Here is an 18,652-nt window from a genome sequence, read left to right as displayed (position 1 = left end):
CTTAACTTTAGTGTATTAAACTTAGAAAAATCACTTACAAGTGGTCGAATATATTATATTGTTGAATATAATTAAAGACAAAACTGCCTTCATCACAGCTTTCCATAAATGGATCTTTATTAATTTATTCAGAAAAAGCTTTGGTAGCTCATTCTCAGAACAGCAGCCTCAGATTTCTTCTTAGACAGAAGATTTACAGCACAGAGAAAAAACAATAATGGGGAAATGGGACGGGCACATTTCAAGTTTGTTATTTAAGTTATTAGGCTTAGCAACACACCTATTAACGTTCGTTTGAAACCGTTATCAACATTAACAGACTGAACTGGACTTAATAACAGGAGTGCATATAATTTTAGTAAATTATTCTGGTGAGTATCAGCTGCGCTGGGTATGTAAATCGGGACATCCAGCCGCGGTGCTGATCGCCACTCGTGCCAAAAATCCAGACAAATGTCACTTGATCAAGGAGCAAATCTGCATCAGATGAGATCAGCTGACTTTGCGTGTACGTGGGCAGTGCACAGCGGTGTGTACTCTGTGTGTTAACAAGAAAAGTATGGAATCAGAACGATGCCACCTTGAAACGAAACCGAAAAAAATATTGAAACCGAAAAAAAATATTGTCATTGAAATAAATGTACTCAAAAATCTTGTATTGAAACCGAAAAAAAAATTGATAGTGAAAAACAATTAATTGAAACTGTAATTCTTTTGTTTTCGCTTACAATTTTTTCTTTTCGGTTTCAATCCATTTTTCGGTTTCAATCCATTTTTTTTCGGTTTCAAACCATTTTTCAGTTTCAAACCATTTTTCGGTTTCAATCCATTTTTCGGTTTCAAACCATTTTTCAGTTTCAATATGCTGGCACTGTTTTGGCATCCGGGTGCGCGCAGGGAGGGGGGCGGGGATTCCGGCACGCATATATTTGCATACATTATAGAGGCCACTAGTGCTGACCAAGCTGCCATCTTTCTCTCTTCCCGTCTTTCAATGGCTGCTTCAATTTCAGCTGGACCGTCCAAACCGCAAGTAAGTAATCATTTTTTGTCATCTTTCCTTGCTGTCCCACTGGACTGGACATTAGTTTAGTTTTTTTTAGCTACATCTGGTGAAGTTGTGGTAAAGTGCTGGTATTAGCCTATTTGTCGTAGCAAGCTAGCCTGAAGCTAATATTTGCTAAATTTAGGTACACCCGTGTCTCTTTAGGAGTTGGAGGCCGGTGTTTTAGGAACGGCACAAGATCTCATCAACAGGCAGTGTTGGGCAGTAACGTAATACATGCACCGGCGTTACGTATTTAAAATACAAAATATGAGTAAATGTATCCGTTACTGTTCAATAGGTGATATTGAGAACACAGTTAGTTTGTTGAAATAAATGGATTACATGGCGGTATTTTCCTTTTTCATATGTTAGGCTATGGTCTCTCTATTTTTGGTAATTCCACGCGGGTGGAAACCCAAACAAAACACGCAATAAGAGCCTCTAAAAATTATTATACAAAAATGATTTAATATGAAGGCAATAGCAGAGTGTTACAGGCATCGCCCTAAACAATGTAGCCTCATGGGCAGTGTAGTCCGTGCTGCAGGGAGAATGGACTGCCATACCCGTTATGTGTCTGTGAGCGAGGGAGGGAGAAAAGGAAAAGTATGAGCTGTCACTGAGCAGAAACGGGAGCTGGAAGCATGTAAATATAATAATAACCACTGCAGCCAAAAAGAGTGCCTGATGAGCCCAGCTGTAAGAAAGCTGTTAAGACTGGACTGTACACCGTGTTCGTGTTTTCCTCCGAAACAATAAGCAGCCTTTCAACGCCTCTCTCTCTCTCGCTAGCAAAGTTGACCCAGACAACAAAGTAAAGCTAGTTTTCAGCTATGAGCCCGACATGATGTATTAGCCAGAGGTCCCTTTACTACGGTTCGGAGCCGCTGACCTGTTTTATATATGCGCTGAATAGTTTTCTACACGAGATCGCTGAAAAAAGTGCAGCCTTACCTAATGTCCACCTACTGTTACTCATTTATATTAAGATTTTAACATCTAGTTGGTATTGGTATGGCGAATAGCCTTCAGTAAGAGTAATAAATCACACAGCAATAGTACATTCATGTAGTTGTAAAGTATTCAGAATACATTACTTCTATAATCTTTGGTGGAATACATTTTAAAATTAACCTTCCCAACACTGTCAACAGGTTAGCACCTCATACCACAGTGCACCAAAAGCAGTCTCATGAGCGCTGGGAAGGACAAGCCCAGAGCCCAAAACAGACAGTGCAGGAGATGACAAGGTTAGTAATTGTATGGTGAAAATTATACTTCTAGTTATCTTGATTGGCAAAAGAAAAGTAAATACAAAATCTGTTTCTCACATATAGGGCATTTCCAAGATTTTTTTTTTCAAAACGAATTCAATTTCTTTCATTACAGCTGTCCTGTGCCAGATATTCTGTTGCCCCACAGTGAGAGGCATCATTTCACAAACACCAGGAAGACTGAAACTCATCGCCGGGATCAAGCAGGGCTCGTGATCTTCACCAGCAGCTCCCTCACAAGAAGGATAAACCCAGCATTTCATGAACACTGATGGAGACCTTTGCTTTGTGTAATGTTAGAAGTACTCAGATAATCCTCAGAAGGTCTGGACTTTTACATAATATAGCTTTAAGTCCTGTAGAAAGTTAAATATATGTTGTGCTCTCTGGTTACTCTGGTATGAATGACTCTTAACTACTTTATGATAAATAACACACTATTGTCAAAAAACAGTGAAAGAATTCCAGATCAAGTTTTTAGTTCAAATACAAGTAACAACCTTTGACTTTAATCAGGTTTTATTTAATTGTGTCAGAGAAAACATCATGTGCCCTTCATGTAGCTGAGTACATTCAGTGTTTAAAACAGAAGTTGTGCAGGTCTGAGATCAGCAGTTTTCTGAAACACCAAACTGAGGTACTGTTAATGCTGATGTATAGTGACACAGTTACATGAGTGATTAATCCTTTTGACTTTTTGTCTTTAAATTTATCAATAAAACAGCTGCAGCTTTCACTGACAGCACATGTGGTACTTTAACCTTTGTACTGTTTTCTTCAGTTAAATTTGGAGTTACTACAAAGATTGAAGATATAAGATGATCTGTCTGCTGTCACTGGGTGGTGCTGAGGTCTGAATCTGAGGACGGCTCCTGTAATCACAAACAGAACAGAATCATCACAAACTGAAATATAAAGATTATCTCTCAAATCTGAAATAGAGCTGATCCTTCTGTCCTCACACACTCGGGATCTGAAGTTGTCCAGTCCTACAGTTCTGCCGACAGCTGTTTATTTTTTATTTGTTTTAAAGGCCTTATATACTAACACATTTTCTAATATCATGTTTACCTTTGAGTTGTTGATGCTTTATAAATGGACATCTGCAAAGATGAGATGATGGAGCAGGTTTCAGTCAAGGTTCAGTCTGCTGCTGCATCCTGGTCACAACATACAGAGGTGTTATCAGCTCAGTATTGAACAAGAAATATTAATGTTTCAAATTATTTGTCCTAAAGGATGCAAGCTGTACAGAGTACTGCACATGTGACTTTGTGAACATAATTCATTAAAAATAATTAGGACAGTTTTTTAACCTGAATATTTGTAACAAGCTGAGTAAAAAAAAATGCTAAAAAAATAATCAGAGGAAAAATGTAACATTTTAACTTAAGCTGACAAGCGGAAGTAGTTGGTTTCAGTACATAAGTATCGGGCTTTGCTATTTAATTCGTAGCTATTGACTAATGAGGGGTTACTGAAGTTCCAGGTTTTTAAAAGTTGGCGTTAATGTCGTTCCACATGTGGAAAGCGACAGAAAACATGCTGCTGTTTGCACATATTTAATAATCAGCTCTGCACAGGAGCAGAAGCAGAGTCCAGCCTGTTGCTCTTACAGTATAATACTCATATAAAAGTACAGTAACCGTGGTTAGTCACTGAGCAGCCTGGTGCGTTTCTCTTGATTTCTTTAGTCAGGGTAAATTCATTCACCTGCACGGGTTAGCTAAACGAACTTTACAAAACAAGTTTCCCCAACAGCCAAGTGCTCATCTTAGCTAGCTAGGTAGCTAGCTAAGGACCTAAATTACGGATTAGTTTACAAACACATTTAATTTACCAAAAATAGTGCGATGGGGTCTCAGGTCCTCCTGTCTGGTAGTCCAATTTACTGAAGAAGAATTTACCTCAGGCTGTCACTTTGAAATAGTCGGTAATGTAAACGCTGGACCTCTCAGCATCTGCCATTCCCGAACAGACACGTGCAAGTTTGTCCGTGACCGCAGCCGCGTCGTCAGTGTTTTCTCCAGTCATTGGTCAGCATTATAATATATGCAAATATATGCGGGTCGGAATCCCCGCCCCCCCCCAGCGCGCCCCCGGACGCCAAAACAGTGCCAGCAGAGTGAAACTGAAAAATGGATTGAAACCGAAAAGTGGATTGAAACCGAAAAATGGTTTGAAACCGAAAAAAAATGGTTTGAAACCGAAAAATGGTTTGAAACCGAAAAAAAAATGGATTGAAACCGAAAAATGGTTTGAAACCGAAAAAAAATGGATTGAAACTGAAAAAAAAAAATTGTAAGCGAAAACAAAAAAATTACAGTTTCAATTAATTGTTTTTCACTATCAAATTTTTTTTTCGGTTTCAATACAAGATTTTTCAGTACATTTATTTCAGTTACAATATTTTTTTTCGGTTTCAATATTTTTTCGGTTTCGTTTCAAGGTGGCATCGTTCTGATCCCATAGAAAAGCGCATATAAGAAAGTGGTGTGCAAAAGCAGGGTAGTGACAGAATTGATGCGCATTATTGATATTTGAAGCATGTGTACCTGCACATTAACACACGGGTACTGTGGAATATATTTTTTACTCACCTAAAGTGCTCGTCCACTCCCCGCAAAAAAATAGCAGCTGTGCGGTGTCTGTGGCATCAGTGCTCTCATCGCATGCGATGGAGTAAAGATCAAAAGCACAGCTTTATCAGACAGTTGCAGTTTAATGTTGCCTGACAAGTCTTCAGCAACTGGATTTCTGGACATGCTGACGTTGTTGACGGGCGCATTATTTCGGTGACTTTAACGAGGCCGTGTTTTATGAGGTCTCCATCTGAAAAAGGCTTGCCATGTCTTGCGATGAGTTGGGCGACCTCATAGCTGGCTATTGTAGCCTTTTCCTGGACCTTTTGAGCACGAAAAAATTACTGTTGCTGACCCCGCAGGAGAGATACCCTTTGCTTTAATTTCTGCTCTCGCTCAGCACCAGTGTAGGATGCATAGGCCTGATGTTTGGTTTCATAATGACGTCGTACATTATACTCTTTCATAACTGCCATAATTTCAGTGCAGATCAAACAGACACACTTCCCCTTGAATTCTTTGAAGAAATATTCACTCTCCGACCATGTCTGAAATTTTCTGCATTCACTTTCTACCTTTCGCTTCTTTGGTTCTGCCATGTTTAGTAACTAACTTGGGCTAAATTTCTTCTGTGATTGTCCTTTTTGGTGGAGCAACTGCCTTGATCGACAGTAGCTCCCCCTGGTGTTAAAACTAAGAAGTGCAATACACTCAAGCAAAAGTTGAAGTGCGGGCCATATTCGATTCTATTTATAAAATTACTTGCGGGCCAATTAAAAATGGATCGCGGGCCGCAGTTGGCCCGCGGGCCGGAGTTTGGACACCCCTGATGTAATGAGTAAGTAATGTAAACCTTACTTAATAATCACTTATAGCTGAGATACAAGATGAAACCCAGAAAAGTTTAATGAGCATCTTTCAAAAGATTCTTCTTCATCTTCGAAGCATAAAGTTCACAAAATCAAAGAAATTTAAGAAAAGAAAAGACATAAGAGTCAAAGAAGAAGTCTCAGCCTTTTACTGGTGGGAATTTTAAATGTTGATTATCACCTCAGTAAATATACATTACTTTTTAAAATTTTGTCTTATGATTTTAATGGTTCTTCCTCTCAACTGATGTGGTAGTGATAGTCAGTTTTGCCAGGAGATGGCAGCGTGGCTTAAGTAAGTGTTGCTAAAACCAGTCGAGATATTCATGAATAAATTTAAGTGAAGCTTTGAGCTCTTTTTACCCCTCAGCTGCAGGTACATCTACGAAAAACATGAGTTTGAATTCTTTACTGGTAACTGGTCAAGGTGTGAGCTTTACCTCAAAGTCAAGGTCATCAGGAAGTTTAAAAAATAAACTAATAAAGATGTTATACAGCTTATTCTTCTGTGATTTGTGAGTACAGAGGAAATGTATACTGACTGTGACAGCGTCACTTGACTGTTGCATTCCTTCCCTTTTCGTTTTGTCTCGTTTCTCATTCTCACTCCAGCAGTTTCAAAAGGCATCCAAGTCACTGAAATTTTCCCTTAAGCTGCGCAATAAAAAGAACCTTTAATACAACCAGACCATCAAGAATATATTAGGGGCAGCTGAGATGATGGTGATGATGAACCAGTTCTGAGTCCTCTGAGTCTGGGATCAAGATTTTTGCCTTTTGTTCCATCCACAATAATGTACAAAGTGATAATACCTAAAATAGAACATTTATTAGAACTGAACACATTTATTTGTGTCCAGTGAAAAGTTCCTGACTTTAGTACGCCTGATTTCAGACAATTTACTGGTTTGCTTGCCTTTTATGAAGTTAAATCTGACAAAGTTTGGAGGCTTCCTCTTATTCGGTGTAGGACAGCCTGACAGAGAGAGAGAGTGTCTCAAGTTCAAGAGCTGCTAAGTCTTTAAATATCTTAGTTTCAGTTCCTATAAGGAATTGCATCATCGCAGAAGAATTTTGCCCAACCCTTTCTTACAGCATTGCTTCAGTTTGCAGACATGTTTTTATGCCCTCTTAATAAGAGGGATGTGCTTATAAGAAAGCCCTCCGCAAAGCCAGAACATCTTACTATTCATCACTGATTGAAGAAAATAAGAACAACCCCAGGTTTCTCTTCAGCACTGTAGCCAGGCTGACAAAAAGTCAGAGCTCTATTGAGCCAACCATCCCTTTAACGTTAACTAGTAATGACTTCATGAACTTCTTCACAAATAAAATTTTTATCATTAGAGAAAAAATTACCAATAATCATCCCACAGATGTAATATTATCTACAGCTACTCTTAGTACCATTGATGTTAAGTTATACTCTGAGACTGAGTTAACTTCAATAATTACTTCCTCCAAACCATCAACGTGTCTTTTAGACCCCATTCCTACAAAACTGCTCAAAGAAGTCCTGCCATTAATTAATTCTTCGATCTTAAATATGATCAACCTATCTCTAATAATCGGCTATGTACCACAGGCCTTCAAGGTGGCTGCAGTTAAACCTTTACTCAAAAAGCCATCTCTAGACCCAGCAGTCTTAGCTAATTATAGGCCAATCTCCAACCTTCCTTTCATATCAAAAATCCTTGAAAGAGTAGTTGTCAAACAGCTAACAGATCATCTGCAGAGGAATGGCTTATTTGAAGAGTTTCAGTCAGGTTTCAGAGTTCATCACAGCACAGAAACAGCTTTAGTGAAGGTTACAAATGATCTTCTTATGGCCTCTGACAGTGGACTCATCTCTGTGCTTGTCCTTTTTGACCTTAGTGCAGCATTCGATACTGTTGACCATAATATCCTATTAGAGCGATTAGAACATGCTGTAGGTATTACAGGTACTGCACTGCAGTGGTTTGTATCATATCTATCTAATAGACTCCAATTTGTGCATGTAAATGGAGAGTCCTCTTCACACACTGAGGTTAATTATGGAGTTCCACAGGGTTCAGTGCTAGGACCAATTCTGTTTACATTATACATGCTTCCCCTAGGCAGCATCATTAGAAGACATAGCATACATTTTCACTGCTATGCAGATGACACCCAGCTCTATCTGTCCATGAAGCCAGATAACACACACCAATTAGTTAAACTGCAGGAATGTCTTAAAGACATAAAGACCTGGATGGCCGCTAACTTTCTGCTTCTTAACTCAGATAAAACTGAGGTCATTGTACTCGGCGCTGAAAAGCTTAGAAATATGGTATCTAACCAGATTCTTACTCTGGATGGCATTACCTTGGCCTCCAGTAACACTGTGAGGAACCTTGGAGTCATTTTTGACCAGGATATGTCCTTCAACGCACATATTAAACAAATATGTAAGACTGCGTTCTTCCATTTGCGCAACATCTCTAAAATTAGAAATATGCTGTCTCAGCGTGATGCTGAAAAACTAGTTCATGCATTTATTACTTCCAGGCTGGACTACTACAATTTATTATTATCAGGATGTCCAAAAAAACTCACTGAAAAGCCTTCAGCTAATCCAAAATGCTGCAGCAAGAGTACTGACAGGGACTAGAAAGAGAGAGCATATTTCTCCTGTTTTGGCTTCCCTTAATTGGCTTCCTGTTAAATCCAGAATTGAATTCAAAATCCTGCTCCTCACATACAAGGTCTTAAATAATCAGGCCCCATCTTATCTTAATGACCTTGTAGTGCCATATCACCATATTAGAGCACTTCGCTCTCGCTCTGCAGGCTTACTTGTTGTTCCTAGAGTATTTAAAAGTAGAATGGGAGGGAGAGGCTTCAGTTTTCAGGCCCCTCTTCTGTGGAACCAGCTTCCAGTTTGGATTCGGGAGACAGACACTATCTCTACTTTTAAGATTAGGCTTAAAACTTTCCTTTTTGCTAAAGCATATAGTTAGGGCTGGACCAGGTGACCCTGAATCCTCCCTTAGTTATGCTGCAATAGACGTAGGCTGCCGGGGGATTCCCATGATGCATTGAGTTTTTCCTTTCCAGTCACCTTTCTCACTCACTATGTATTAACAGACCTCTCTGCATTGAATCATATCTGTTATTAATCTCTGTCTCTCTTCCACAGCATGTCGATCGAGCTGTTTGTCGGGGCGATCGTGGCTCAAGAGTTGGGAGTTCGCCTTGTAATCGGAAGGTTGCCGGTTCGAGCCCCGGCTCGGACAGTCTCGGTCGTTGTGTCCTTGGGCAAGACACTTCACCTACCGCCTACTGGTGTTGGCCAGAAGGGCCGATGGCGCAATATGGCAGCCTCGCTTCTGTCAGTCTGCCCCGGGGCAGCTGTGGCTACAACTGTAGCTTGCCTCCACCAGTGTGTGAATGTGAGAGTGAATGGGTGGATGACTGGACGTGTAAAAGCGCTTTGGGGTCCCTAGGCGGGACTAGTAAAAGCGCTATACAAATACAGGCCATTTACCATTTATGTCTTTTATCCTGTCTCCCTTCTCTCACCCCAACCGGTCGCAGCAGATGGCCGCCCCTCCCTGAGCCTGGTTCTGCCGGAGGTTTCTTCCTGTTAAAAGGGAGTTTTTCCTTCCCACTGTCACCAAAGTGGTTGCTCATAGGGGGTCATATGATTGTTGGGTTTTTCTCTGTATCTATGAAGCGCCTTGAGGCAACTTTTGTTGTGATTTGGCGCTATATAAATAAAATTGAATTGAATTGAATTAATGACTCAACACAGTTTTTCCATCAGGCTTAGGTCTGGAAAGACTGAACTGGACCATTGCAACACTTTGATTATTTTCTTTTTAAGCCATTCTGTTGAAGATTTGCTGCTGAGCTTGGATTCTTTGTATGACTCATTTTAGTCTAGGCTTTAGCTCAGTCAAAAGTGAGGGCCACGGCCACCTCAGTGACTGGAAGGTCACTGAGCCCCGATACACATATTATGAATATACTTCATTTTGTTTGATTATTTATTTGAATCAAGTTTAAATCACGTTGTCGTTGGTTTAGAACGCCTTAGCTGCACAGCAGCTTGTGACAATCAGAAGCCACACCTTAGCTATTAAGAGTGGCTCATGGTCAAAGTTCCCATTCATTTTACCTGAATCCCTGAATATCTCACTTCATAATCATTTATTTTCTTAATACATTAATTTCAACTTCCTGTGTCTCTTCCTCACTTTTTTATTGGGATTGTTGTCCCTACAAAAGCACCCCACTGTGACTGTGAGGGCTTGTTAGTAGTTGTTACTGATTGTACTGTTGAAAGTGCAGTGACAGCAACCCCAAAAGCTAACATACCGATTCTTTTAATTTTATTATTTTTTCTTTTTGTTTTTTTTTCTCTTAACTTGTCAACTCTTATCTTTTCTCATTTCTTCAAAATTAAATTCTGTTCTTCAAGGTGCATATCGCAGGTACGTGAGGGCCCGGGTGCTTAAGATATATGGCGTAGCAGCAGTTCAACTGCCCAGTCCAGCCCTGGTGTCCTGGTTCTGTGTATGCAAAACTGCCCATATCTTCAGCCCTCGTTCAGTGTATATGACTTGTGTGCTTAATTAGTTTGAGATGCTCTCCAAATGTGGTGCTGTTCATTATTTGTATTGACCATATTTGTTCTCTCATATTTGTTGTCTTTTTCTAATTGCACTTAGATGAATATTAATATTTAACATGCTAACTGAGGCCTTTGGAGGATTGGGGGATTTGCAGTTTCTCTGAGCCTTATGTGGTCTGACTTTGGGGTGAATTGTCTGGGACGTCTACGCCTAGGAAGCTTGGCAACTGTTCTGAATGTTTTTCACTTGTCATCTTTTTTTCATCTTTCTCATTGTATAATGATGGACTTCAAATTGTGTGAAGAAAACACTTTAGTGTTAAAGAGTCCAAATCTGGTACTTTAATACAATTGAGAGGTCATACAGAACAAATCATGTCACACAGTGAATCTGCTCTTTTCTTAAATATTTCATTCCTACCTCAAAGGCTGAAAAAAGATTTTAATTTTGTGAGTCTGTCTCCAGACAAACTGCATTCAAAGCAGCTCAGTTGAAAGCAATGACAATGAAAGCAGAGACAGGTGACAGTGTTAGTGGTTATTTTGTGGTACAGACAAAAACCTAACAGAAAACAAACCTGCGGACACAATGGCTTTGATGTTTTTATTAGTGGCACCCAAATCACACAAAGTAATACAATGTCTAACAAAGTTATCAAAAATAGCACCCTTTAAGTGGGTGATCAGTAAATGCACACTCATGGGCTTTTGGACATAGCAAAATTTTTAAACGGTTGCGTCATTTTTTTGCAGGTTTTTGTGACAGACGTACGTAATTACCAAATATGTCTTAATTCAAAGGCTTGAGAATTTCTACTTGAGCTTTTCAATTTCAATTGATATCAATTTCTACTTATTTCTACCTTTATTTTATATTCCAATGAAGCGAGTGTAACCCACAGACAGATCCAGACGCTGCAGTTTCTCTGCTGTGATGGTAACGTAATATCACTGGAGTTGAAATCACCATGGTAACAAACGTTTCTTTATTGAGCGTACAGTGGCTCGATGGTGGAGTAGAGGTCAGCTGTGTGGTTCTCACTGAAGTGCAGTCTGCTGTAGTGATGATCATCCTGCTCTGCTGAATGAGCTGAGATGTTTTCATACATGGGGTCAACGTTCATCTGAGGAGACGAGACAGTTCTTATAAATTTATATCAAACTGCATCAATAACTCATAGCTGTTTTTTTGTTGTTTGTTACATTGTCACTGTACTGCACTGTCACTGAGATTCTCAAATAGAACCTGTCTGACAAACTGAAACAAGTTAAGAGACCTAACCCCCCCAAAAAAAACAATGATCAAAAGAACAAATGAGAAACAAAGTCACTGACATCTGTCAGTCTAAAAATTGCTTCCAAAAGCATTTATAAGTCTTTGGGGTTGAACCATGCTGAGAGCCAAAAACTCTCAAGAGCTCATCGACTATTCATCCAGGATGTCACAAAAGAACCCAGAACCTCTAAAGAACTTCAGGTGTCAATTGTGTCAATTAAGGTCAGAGGTCATGATATAACAATGAGAAACAGACGGGACAAAAATGGCAATGAACTCAAAAATAATTTTTCCTGTCAGTGGTAAACATCACGACTGTTCAATATCCAACCAATTACAAATCTAGTTGAAGATGATATTAATGTAATGTGTGGTAAGGATTTCTGATGTATGATATCTGACTTATTTGGTACCATGATGAACATGAACATCGGGCGTAGGTAGGAACACTGAAAAGAATGCTTGGTTACTCAGAAAAAGGCAGACATATAACAAGTTTAAGCTTTTTTTCCAGAATAAATGATCATATGAGGAAAAAAGGAAAGATAAGGGGAAGTTTTTCGAACACAGCAGAATTATTTGAATCTTGTTTTGTACCTGCTGCACTGTATCTGACATTTCTCCTCTTGGAGACTGACTGGAAGTCTTCTTTTTTCTGTTGCATAAAAGAAACAAATCAGTGAATGGGTAAAACATTTCACATCACACTTTAAACACAACTGGTCATAGAGATAACACTGTAACGTTCACCTGATCCACCAGCAGACAGTGAGAAGTATTAAAACCAGCAGAGCTGCAGAAACTCCTGCAGCTGCTGGTGTCCACATTCCTGTGATACTTTGGACAGTGAGAGTCTTTGGAGCCGAGCTGATATCTTTGTTGCTTTTCACAGCACAGGAGTAGCTTCCTGTATCCTCCCTGCTGACTGGGTCAAGGATCAGATGTTTGTTCTGGTTTTCTCTCAGGGTCAGAGGTCGACTGTTCAAGTACCAAATGTAGTTTGTGTTGTCAGTCAGAGGACAGCTGGTACTGCAGGTCAGTGTGACTCTCTGACCCTCTGTCACCACTGCAGAAGGACTCATCTTCACTCTCAGCTCTGAAAAACACTCAGACTGGTCAGTTACTGTAACACAAACTAGTTCTCATTAAAGATAAAACAAGATTTGGTGCTTTTGGTTTTCACTAACTTCTGAAGAGTGCAAGAAGCAATAAAAGGCAAATATCTGTAGCCTTTTGACTAAATAAAATATTTCTCATCCCATCATCACCTGAGGAAAATTCATGCATTTTCATCTTGTTAATTCAGCGGAAAGCATTGCAGAGGATTTTGTGTTGACTGTTATTTTTATATGAAGAAAGACAAACCATAATTACCTGTGACAATCAAAGTAACTCCAGGAAAATCAAACTGTTTCACTTCTTCATTTTCTGTTGTGATGGTGAACCTGTATTCTGCTGAGTCATCTCTCTTCAGCTTCTTTAATCTGAGGATGTGTTGGTTCTTCATGCTGTCATCATACTCCACATGATCTGCATCCTCAGTCAGGTTCCACCTGACGTCCTCCTCAGCATTTCTCTTGACTTTATACCAACATTTAGACTGTATCTGCTCGTAGTCAGGATGTGAGTATTTACTGGAGATGTTGACTGAAGATCCTTCCAGAGCACAGATTCTGCTGTGGACATAATTCAACATCCAGCAGGAATCATCATATACACCTGAAATATTGATGAAGTAGACAGAAAGAGTTAATAACTGTCTGGCAAAAAAGCTCAACTTCATCACAGACATAAATGATTTCCCTTGATTAGGAATTTTCAATCAATTTCTGTGCAAATATTTTATCAGGACCTATAAGATATACAGTATATTACTGATTCAAAAGAGCAGTCTTTAGAAAAAAAATGATCAGTGAATTGATTATTACAAAACCCATCTGAATAAGCACTGACAATTGCCAAACGTAACAGAGATTCACATCTCATACAATAATGAATCAAAACCCTGCAACTGCAGCCGAAAAATGCAAATGAACAACATCTGTGACTGTTTCAAAAAATCAAAACATTATCAGAAATTAAAAATGATGTTTAATGTGTCAATATTGTAGCATTAAAATTTACAGTGTTTCTGTTTTTGTGGTCAGATATTCTAACAACAACACAGAATTAGAACAATACCAAGTACCAAGTTGAGAGACAGTAAGTTTACTCACAGACGTCAGCAGAGCGCACATCCTCAAGACCTTTTACAGCACAAGACAAACTGTCATGATTAGAGCTGAAAACTAGAATCTGTTTTCCCTCCTGCACTTTAGGGTTTTTGTTCTCATACCACACAAAGGAAATCAGAGGGTCAGTCAGAAAACAGCTGCTGTTACAGGTCAGTCTGATGTGACCTCTGTGTTCAGCAGGAGTCCTCTGGACATGAATTTCTGTTGGGAGATGATAAACACATTTTCCACCAGTTCATCTCTGTCATGTCAAATAAATTAACAAATAAAAATGAAGTTTCAAAGTGCAGTTTGTCCAGAACTTCACCTCTGGGATATGTGATGGAGCAGGACTCATCCACTGATGTCTGCTGAGAAGAACACATTCTCCCTTTAGCATAGGTCACACTGAAGCAGGTCTCTGTGATGGAACCTGAGAAAAACCAACAACTTCCAGTAAATTCATTAGAGTCTGAAGAGTAAAGTGTTTGTGTTTAACATCTCATAACATGATGAGGAGGTGTCCATCATGACTCACCCACAGAGACATCAGGGGCTCTGAGATCCTCGTAGCCTTTGACAGCACAGGAGTATGTGACTGCTTCCTCACTGCTGAGCAGCTCTTGGTACCAGGGAGACCAGTCCTCATAGAGAAACTCTCTGTTCTTGTACCAGATGTAGGCTGCAGGCTTTTCAGTCAGAGCACAGCTGCTGCTGCACATCAGTGTTACTGTCTGTCCCTCTGTGGCAGGAATCACCTTTACCTGCAGCTCTGAGAGGTCACATGACCAACATGAATACACTGATCATTCATAAACTCATTCATTTGTGATGCATTTGTAAAAAGAACTGTACCTGTAACTTGGAGATGATTTCCACTTTGTTGGCACTTTGATCTGTCAGCAGTTTTAATGCAGCAGTAAAAATTTGCATCACTCTCTGTCAGATTATTGATTGTTAGAGTGAAATTACTCTCTGCTGACATGCTGTACTTTACATGTGTTTCCTCTACTGAGAACATTATCTTGGAGACAGTATCGTGTCCAGTGTACCAGCTATTTCTTGCAGTGGGATGTTGATGTGAGCAGGGCAGATTCACTGATGAACCTTTCAAGGCACAGATGCTGTTTGGTTTTCCCTGAACACCTTTAACACAACATGTGATTAGAAAACATGGTGAACATTTATGCTAACTTTCTTTTCTGTGCTAATCTGTGATGACAGCATGTTACACTGAAAAAAAGGGGATTGGTCATCTCTTGGATTTATGTAAGCATCTTGCGTGTATTTAACACAATTACCTTATGCTTTAAAGTTAAGTGTAACTATATAGTGTAGAAACTACATGATATGTAGAGAGGGTAGATTAAATTGTTCATATCATGTTCGAGTGAACTAAGTCAGTAATATAGCAATGTTGAATCTCGCAACCCCGCATGGATTTCAGTCTTGTGCGCTTTGGATCGTGGTTTCAGGAAGGTATCCATCTCAGTCAAGTCGAGCAGCCACCTCTACTTTTTTTGGTATACCGAAAAAAGTAAATTGGGTGGTTGTTACATTAAAAAAGTCTACCTTGTAATGTGAACACAAAAATTTCATGTTTCTATCTTGAACGTAACTAAATCATGGCGGATCTGTACGAAATTCAACAACTTGTTCAGATGACATGACACGATCTAGTAAGAGTGGTTAGTTGCTGAACTCGTGAAATTCACAAGATCTCACGAGATTTCAAACTGCAGGAAAATCACTGGAGTTATAAGAGGCAGACAAGTACACACACACCACGTGTATGCTATCGCTATTTATTCTATTTATTGTGGTTTAACCCAACACGTCAAGGACAAAAACGTACAAAAAATTCTGCATCAAGCCTTGAAATCATAGCGTTCCCACTTTTGTTAAGCCTGGCTTTGTAGCATGGTGGTTAGTGCTGTTGCCTCACAGTAAAAAGGTCCTGCGTTTAAATCCACAATCTGGCTACTTTGCAGTGGTTTCTCTCTAGGTATTCTAGTTTCCTCCCACAGTTAAAAGTCAAAAGAGTTAGGTTAGGTTAATTGGTGATTCTAAATTACCCATGAATGTAAGTGAAAATTGTTGTTTGTCTCTATGTGCTAGACTGGTGAGCTGTCCAGGGTGTACCTTGCCTCCTGTAACCTATCACTTCAGGGTTATGCCCCAGCCCCTCTGCAACCAGGATAAAGATAGGAGGATGGTAGTTGTTGTAGATCCATTTCATTTTTATGGTAACCAGACTCTAGACTTTGTTGAACATTATGTAATATGGAGACATCATGTAGTATTTAAGTGACCAAGTAGTACTGGGCTAAACGTTATTGAATAGTGTTGAAATAAAATGACAACATTGCGAACGATTAAAATATTCCAAAAGCTCACCTTACTTCATCTAAACATGTTTTAATCACGTTTTATCAACACAAAATGCACAGGTTTATTGAATATGAGTAAGTTGTGTTGATTTAACTCAGTTGTTTTAAGTTTCTGCCCAAGCAAAACAGTTGTGTGCAACCAATGTCCACTATTGAATTAAGTAAACCCAACGTGGCCTTTTTTTCAGTGAGAAGGATCACAATCTGGTGCTTTTATATGCTGGAGAATTCAGAACACTAGAACAAGTAAAAATCCTGTTAACTGGGAATTTCCTGTTTTCTGAAATGAACTTTTTAGATCTTTTTTCTACATTCCTGACACATCATTACTTACTTGTCATGAAGAGAAACAAATTATTCCTACCTGAGAGAGACAGAATGAAACCCATAAACAAACATCCAGTTTCTGGCAACAACATGGCTTTTGCAGATTTTTACTTCTAATCAGAAAAAGTTGGCTATATCAATATTTTCAAGGCCTGATTACTGCCACTGCTCATATCTAACTTGATAAAATACCAGAAGCATTAGTCAATCAACATCCATCTAAGAGGAAATGTTAAATTCAGAGTATTTGTGCAGACAAACTGCGTTCAGCTTTAACACAATCACTTCCTCATTTATCAATCATTTCTTCAAATACGAAGAGACATCTAGTGTAGAACTGATGTATTGCTGCGGGTATTCAACATCACACTGGATTTATATTAATGCAATTCTTATCAATGTTTTACTCTTTTCTAGGACACATTGACTTTAATTATTTAAACTATAGCAAAGCTGCAAATTTTATAGAAATTATCCTGCTCTGCTGATTGAGCCGAGTTGTTTTCATACATAAGTTATCTGAGTAGACAAGACAGTTTTTATAAATTTATATTAAACCTGCTATCATCACACTCCACATGATCTGAAAACTCAGTCAGCTGTTCAGCTTCCCCCACAGCCTTTCTCTTGACTTTAAAAATGGAATTCTGATTCTTTGTACCAGCATTTAGACTTTATCTGATTGTAGTCAGGATGTGAGTATTTACTGGAGATATTCACTGTAGATCTTTCCAGAGCCAAGGTTCTGCTGTGGACATAATTCAACGTCTAGCAGGTCTCACCACCAGTACAAGAAAAAAAAAATAAATAAAATGAAGACAAAGATCATTTTATATTAAACAGTTCTGCACTTTAGGCCATATTTAGAAAATATTTTGTGTCAGTGAAAATTTGAAATTTGTTGGCATCACACATCTTTCTCTATTTTCCACATTGTTTGTTTGTTAATTTATCATGTCTCAGCAAAGTCCAACATTATAAACTCTCACAACAGCTGTTTTGTACTGACCTCATGACACTGTAGCACATTTCTCTGTTTAAACTTAAATAAATCTTCATGTCCACTTATTTACAAATTTGGTCACAGATGTCAGCAGAGTGCAAATACTCAGCACCTTTTACAGCACAAAAGAAGCTGTCTGTAGAAAAACTGGGAATCACTTGTTTTTCATCTGTGTCTATTTTTCTGTTCTTATACCACACAAAGAAAGACAGTATGTTGCAACAGGACTCCTTTGAACCTGTATTTCTGTTGAGAGACGATAAACACCTGTTCTTGCAGTTTGTCTCCACCTTGTTAAATCAGTAAAAGCGATCTGTGCAACTGTGTGTCAGTCTGAAAACAATACAATAACTAACTGTGAAATTATCATAAAAGAGAGACCTATACATGGATATACAGTAAATCACTCTGGGAAATGTGATGGAGCAGGACTCGTCCACTGATGTCTGCTGAGAAGAACACATTCTAGCATAGGTCACACTGAAGCAGGTCTCTGTGAATCTGTAATCTGAGATAATCTTTACTTTTGGTAAATTCAAGTCTGAACAGTAAAGTGTTTGTGTTTATCTAGCCATCTCATAATATCATGAGAAAAAACTGAACTAAGTTTTCCAAAAGCTAAAGTTAATTGTGTGACTATTGAGATCCTGTTTCATTTTAAACTTTATTCTTCTACCTTATTCTAGTTGCTCCGACCTTTGCTGGTTAACTACTCCCTCAGTTTTCAGCAGATTTTCACCATTCAAATTTTCAACTGTTCTGCTCTTTCTGCTAAAATTGCCTGTATTTGTATGTGTATAGCGCTTCACTAGTCCCTAAGGACCCCAAAGGGCTTTACACATCCAGTCATCCACCCATTCACGCACACATTCACACACTGGTGATGGCAAGCTACATTGTAGCCACAGCTACACCTCTTTTCAGCAGAATTTTTACTTCTTTTCAGTACAAATCTCAATCTCTTCTGCTCTTTTCAGCAGAATTTTGAGCTTTTTCACCTTTTATCAGTGCTAATTGTTTTTCTCATTATATCTTTGGTTGGCATTGGAACTGGTTTGGCTCAGTGGGATAAG

General features: G+C 38.9%; 1 protein-coding gene, 2 long non-coding RNA genes and 1 pseudogene across 4 annotated transcripts in view; 1 reads left to right on the top strand and 3 right to left on the bottom strand.

The window, feature by feature from the left end:
• Positions 1-18,652, bottom strand: part of LOC146517375 (uncharacterized) — a 71,662-nt pseudogene that overhangs the window by 46,602 nt on the left and 6,408 nt on the right. The gene's annotated exons all lie outside the window — the stretch shown is intronic.
• Positions 711-3,483, top strand: LOC146517378 (uncharacterized). The gene is made up of 2 exons (XR_014874710.1): positions 711-2,298; positions 2,438-3,483. It is a non-coding gene; the product is annotated as an uncharacterized LOC146517378 (long non-coding RNA).
• Positions 1,506-4,148, bottom strand: LOC146517377 (uncharacterized). The gene is made up of 2 exons (XR_014874709.1): positions 3,394-4,148; positions 1,506-3,194 (listed from the first exon to the last, which is right to left on the bottom strand). It is a non-coding gene; the product is annotated as an uncharacterized LOC146517377 (long non-coding RNA).
• Positions 10,528-16,874, bottom strand: LOC146517376 (uncharacterized). The gene is made up of 9 exons (XM_085162412.1): positions 16,614-16,874; positions 14,715-15,005; positions 14,398-14,631; positions 14,188-14,292; positions 13,863-14,081; positions 13,021-13,365; positions 12,397-12,742; positions 12,244-12,301; positions 10,528-11,494 (listed from the first exon to the last, which is right to left on the bottom strand). The coding sequence occupies exons 1-9, from the start codon at positions 16,666-16,668 to the stop codon at positions 11,357-11,359; spliced, it is 1,791 nt and encodes a 596-aa protein (XP_085018538.1). The 5' UTR covers positions 16,669-16,874; the 3' UTR covers positions 10,528-11,356.

Source organism: Neolamprologus multifasciatus, chromosome 6 (genome assembly GCF_963576455.1).
Source record: "Neolamprologus multifasciatus chromosome 6, fNeoMul1.2, whole genome shotgun sequence".
Classification (NCBI taxonomy): domain Eukaryota; kingdom Metazoa; phylum Chordata; class Actinopteri; order Cichliformes; family Cichlidae; genus Neolamprologus; species Neolamprologus multifasciatus.
The sequence above is the reverse complement of the archived record's forward strand: the minus strand, read 5'-3'. Positions and strand labels throughout refer to the sequence as shown.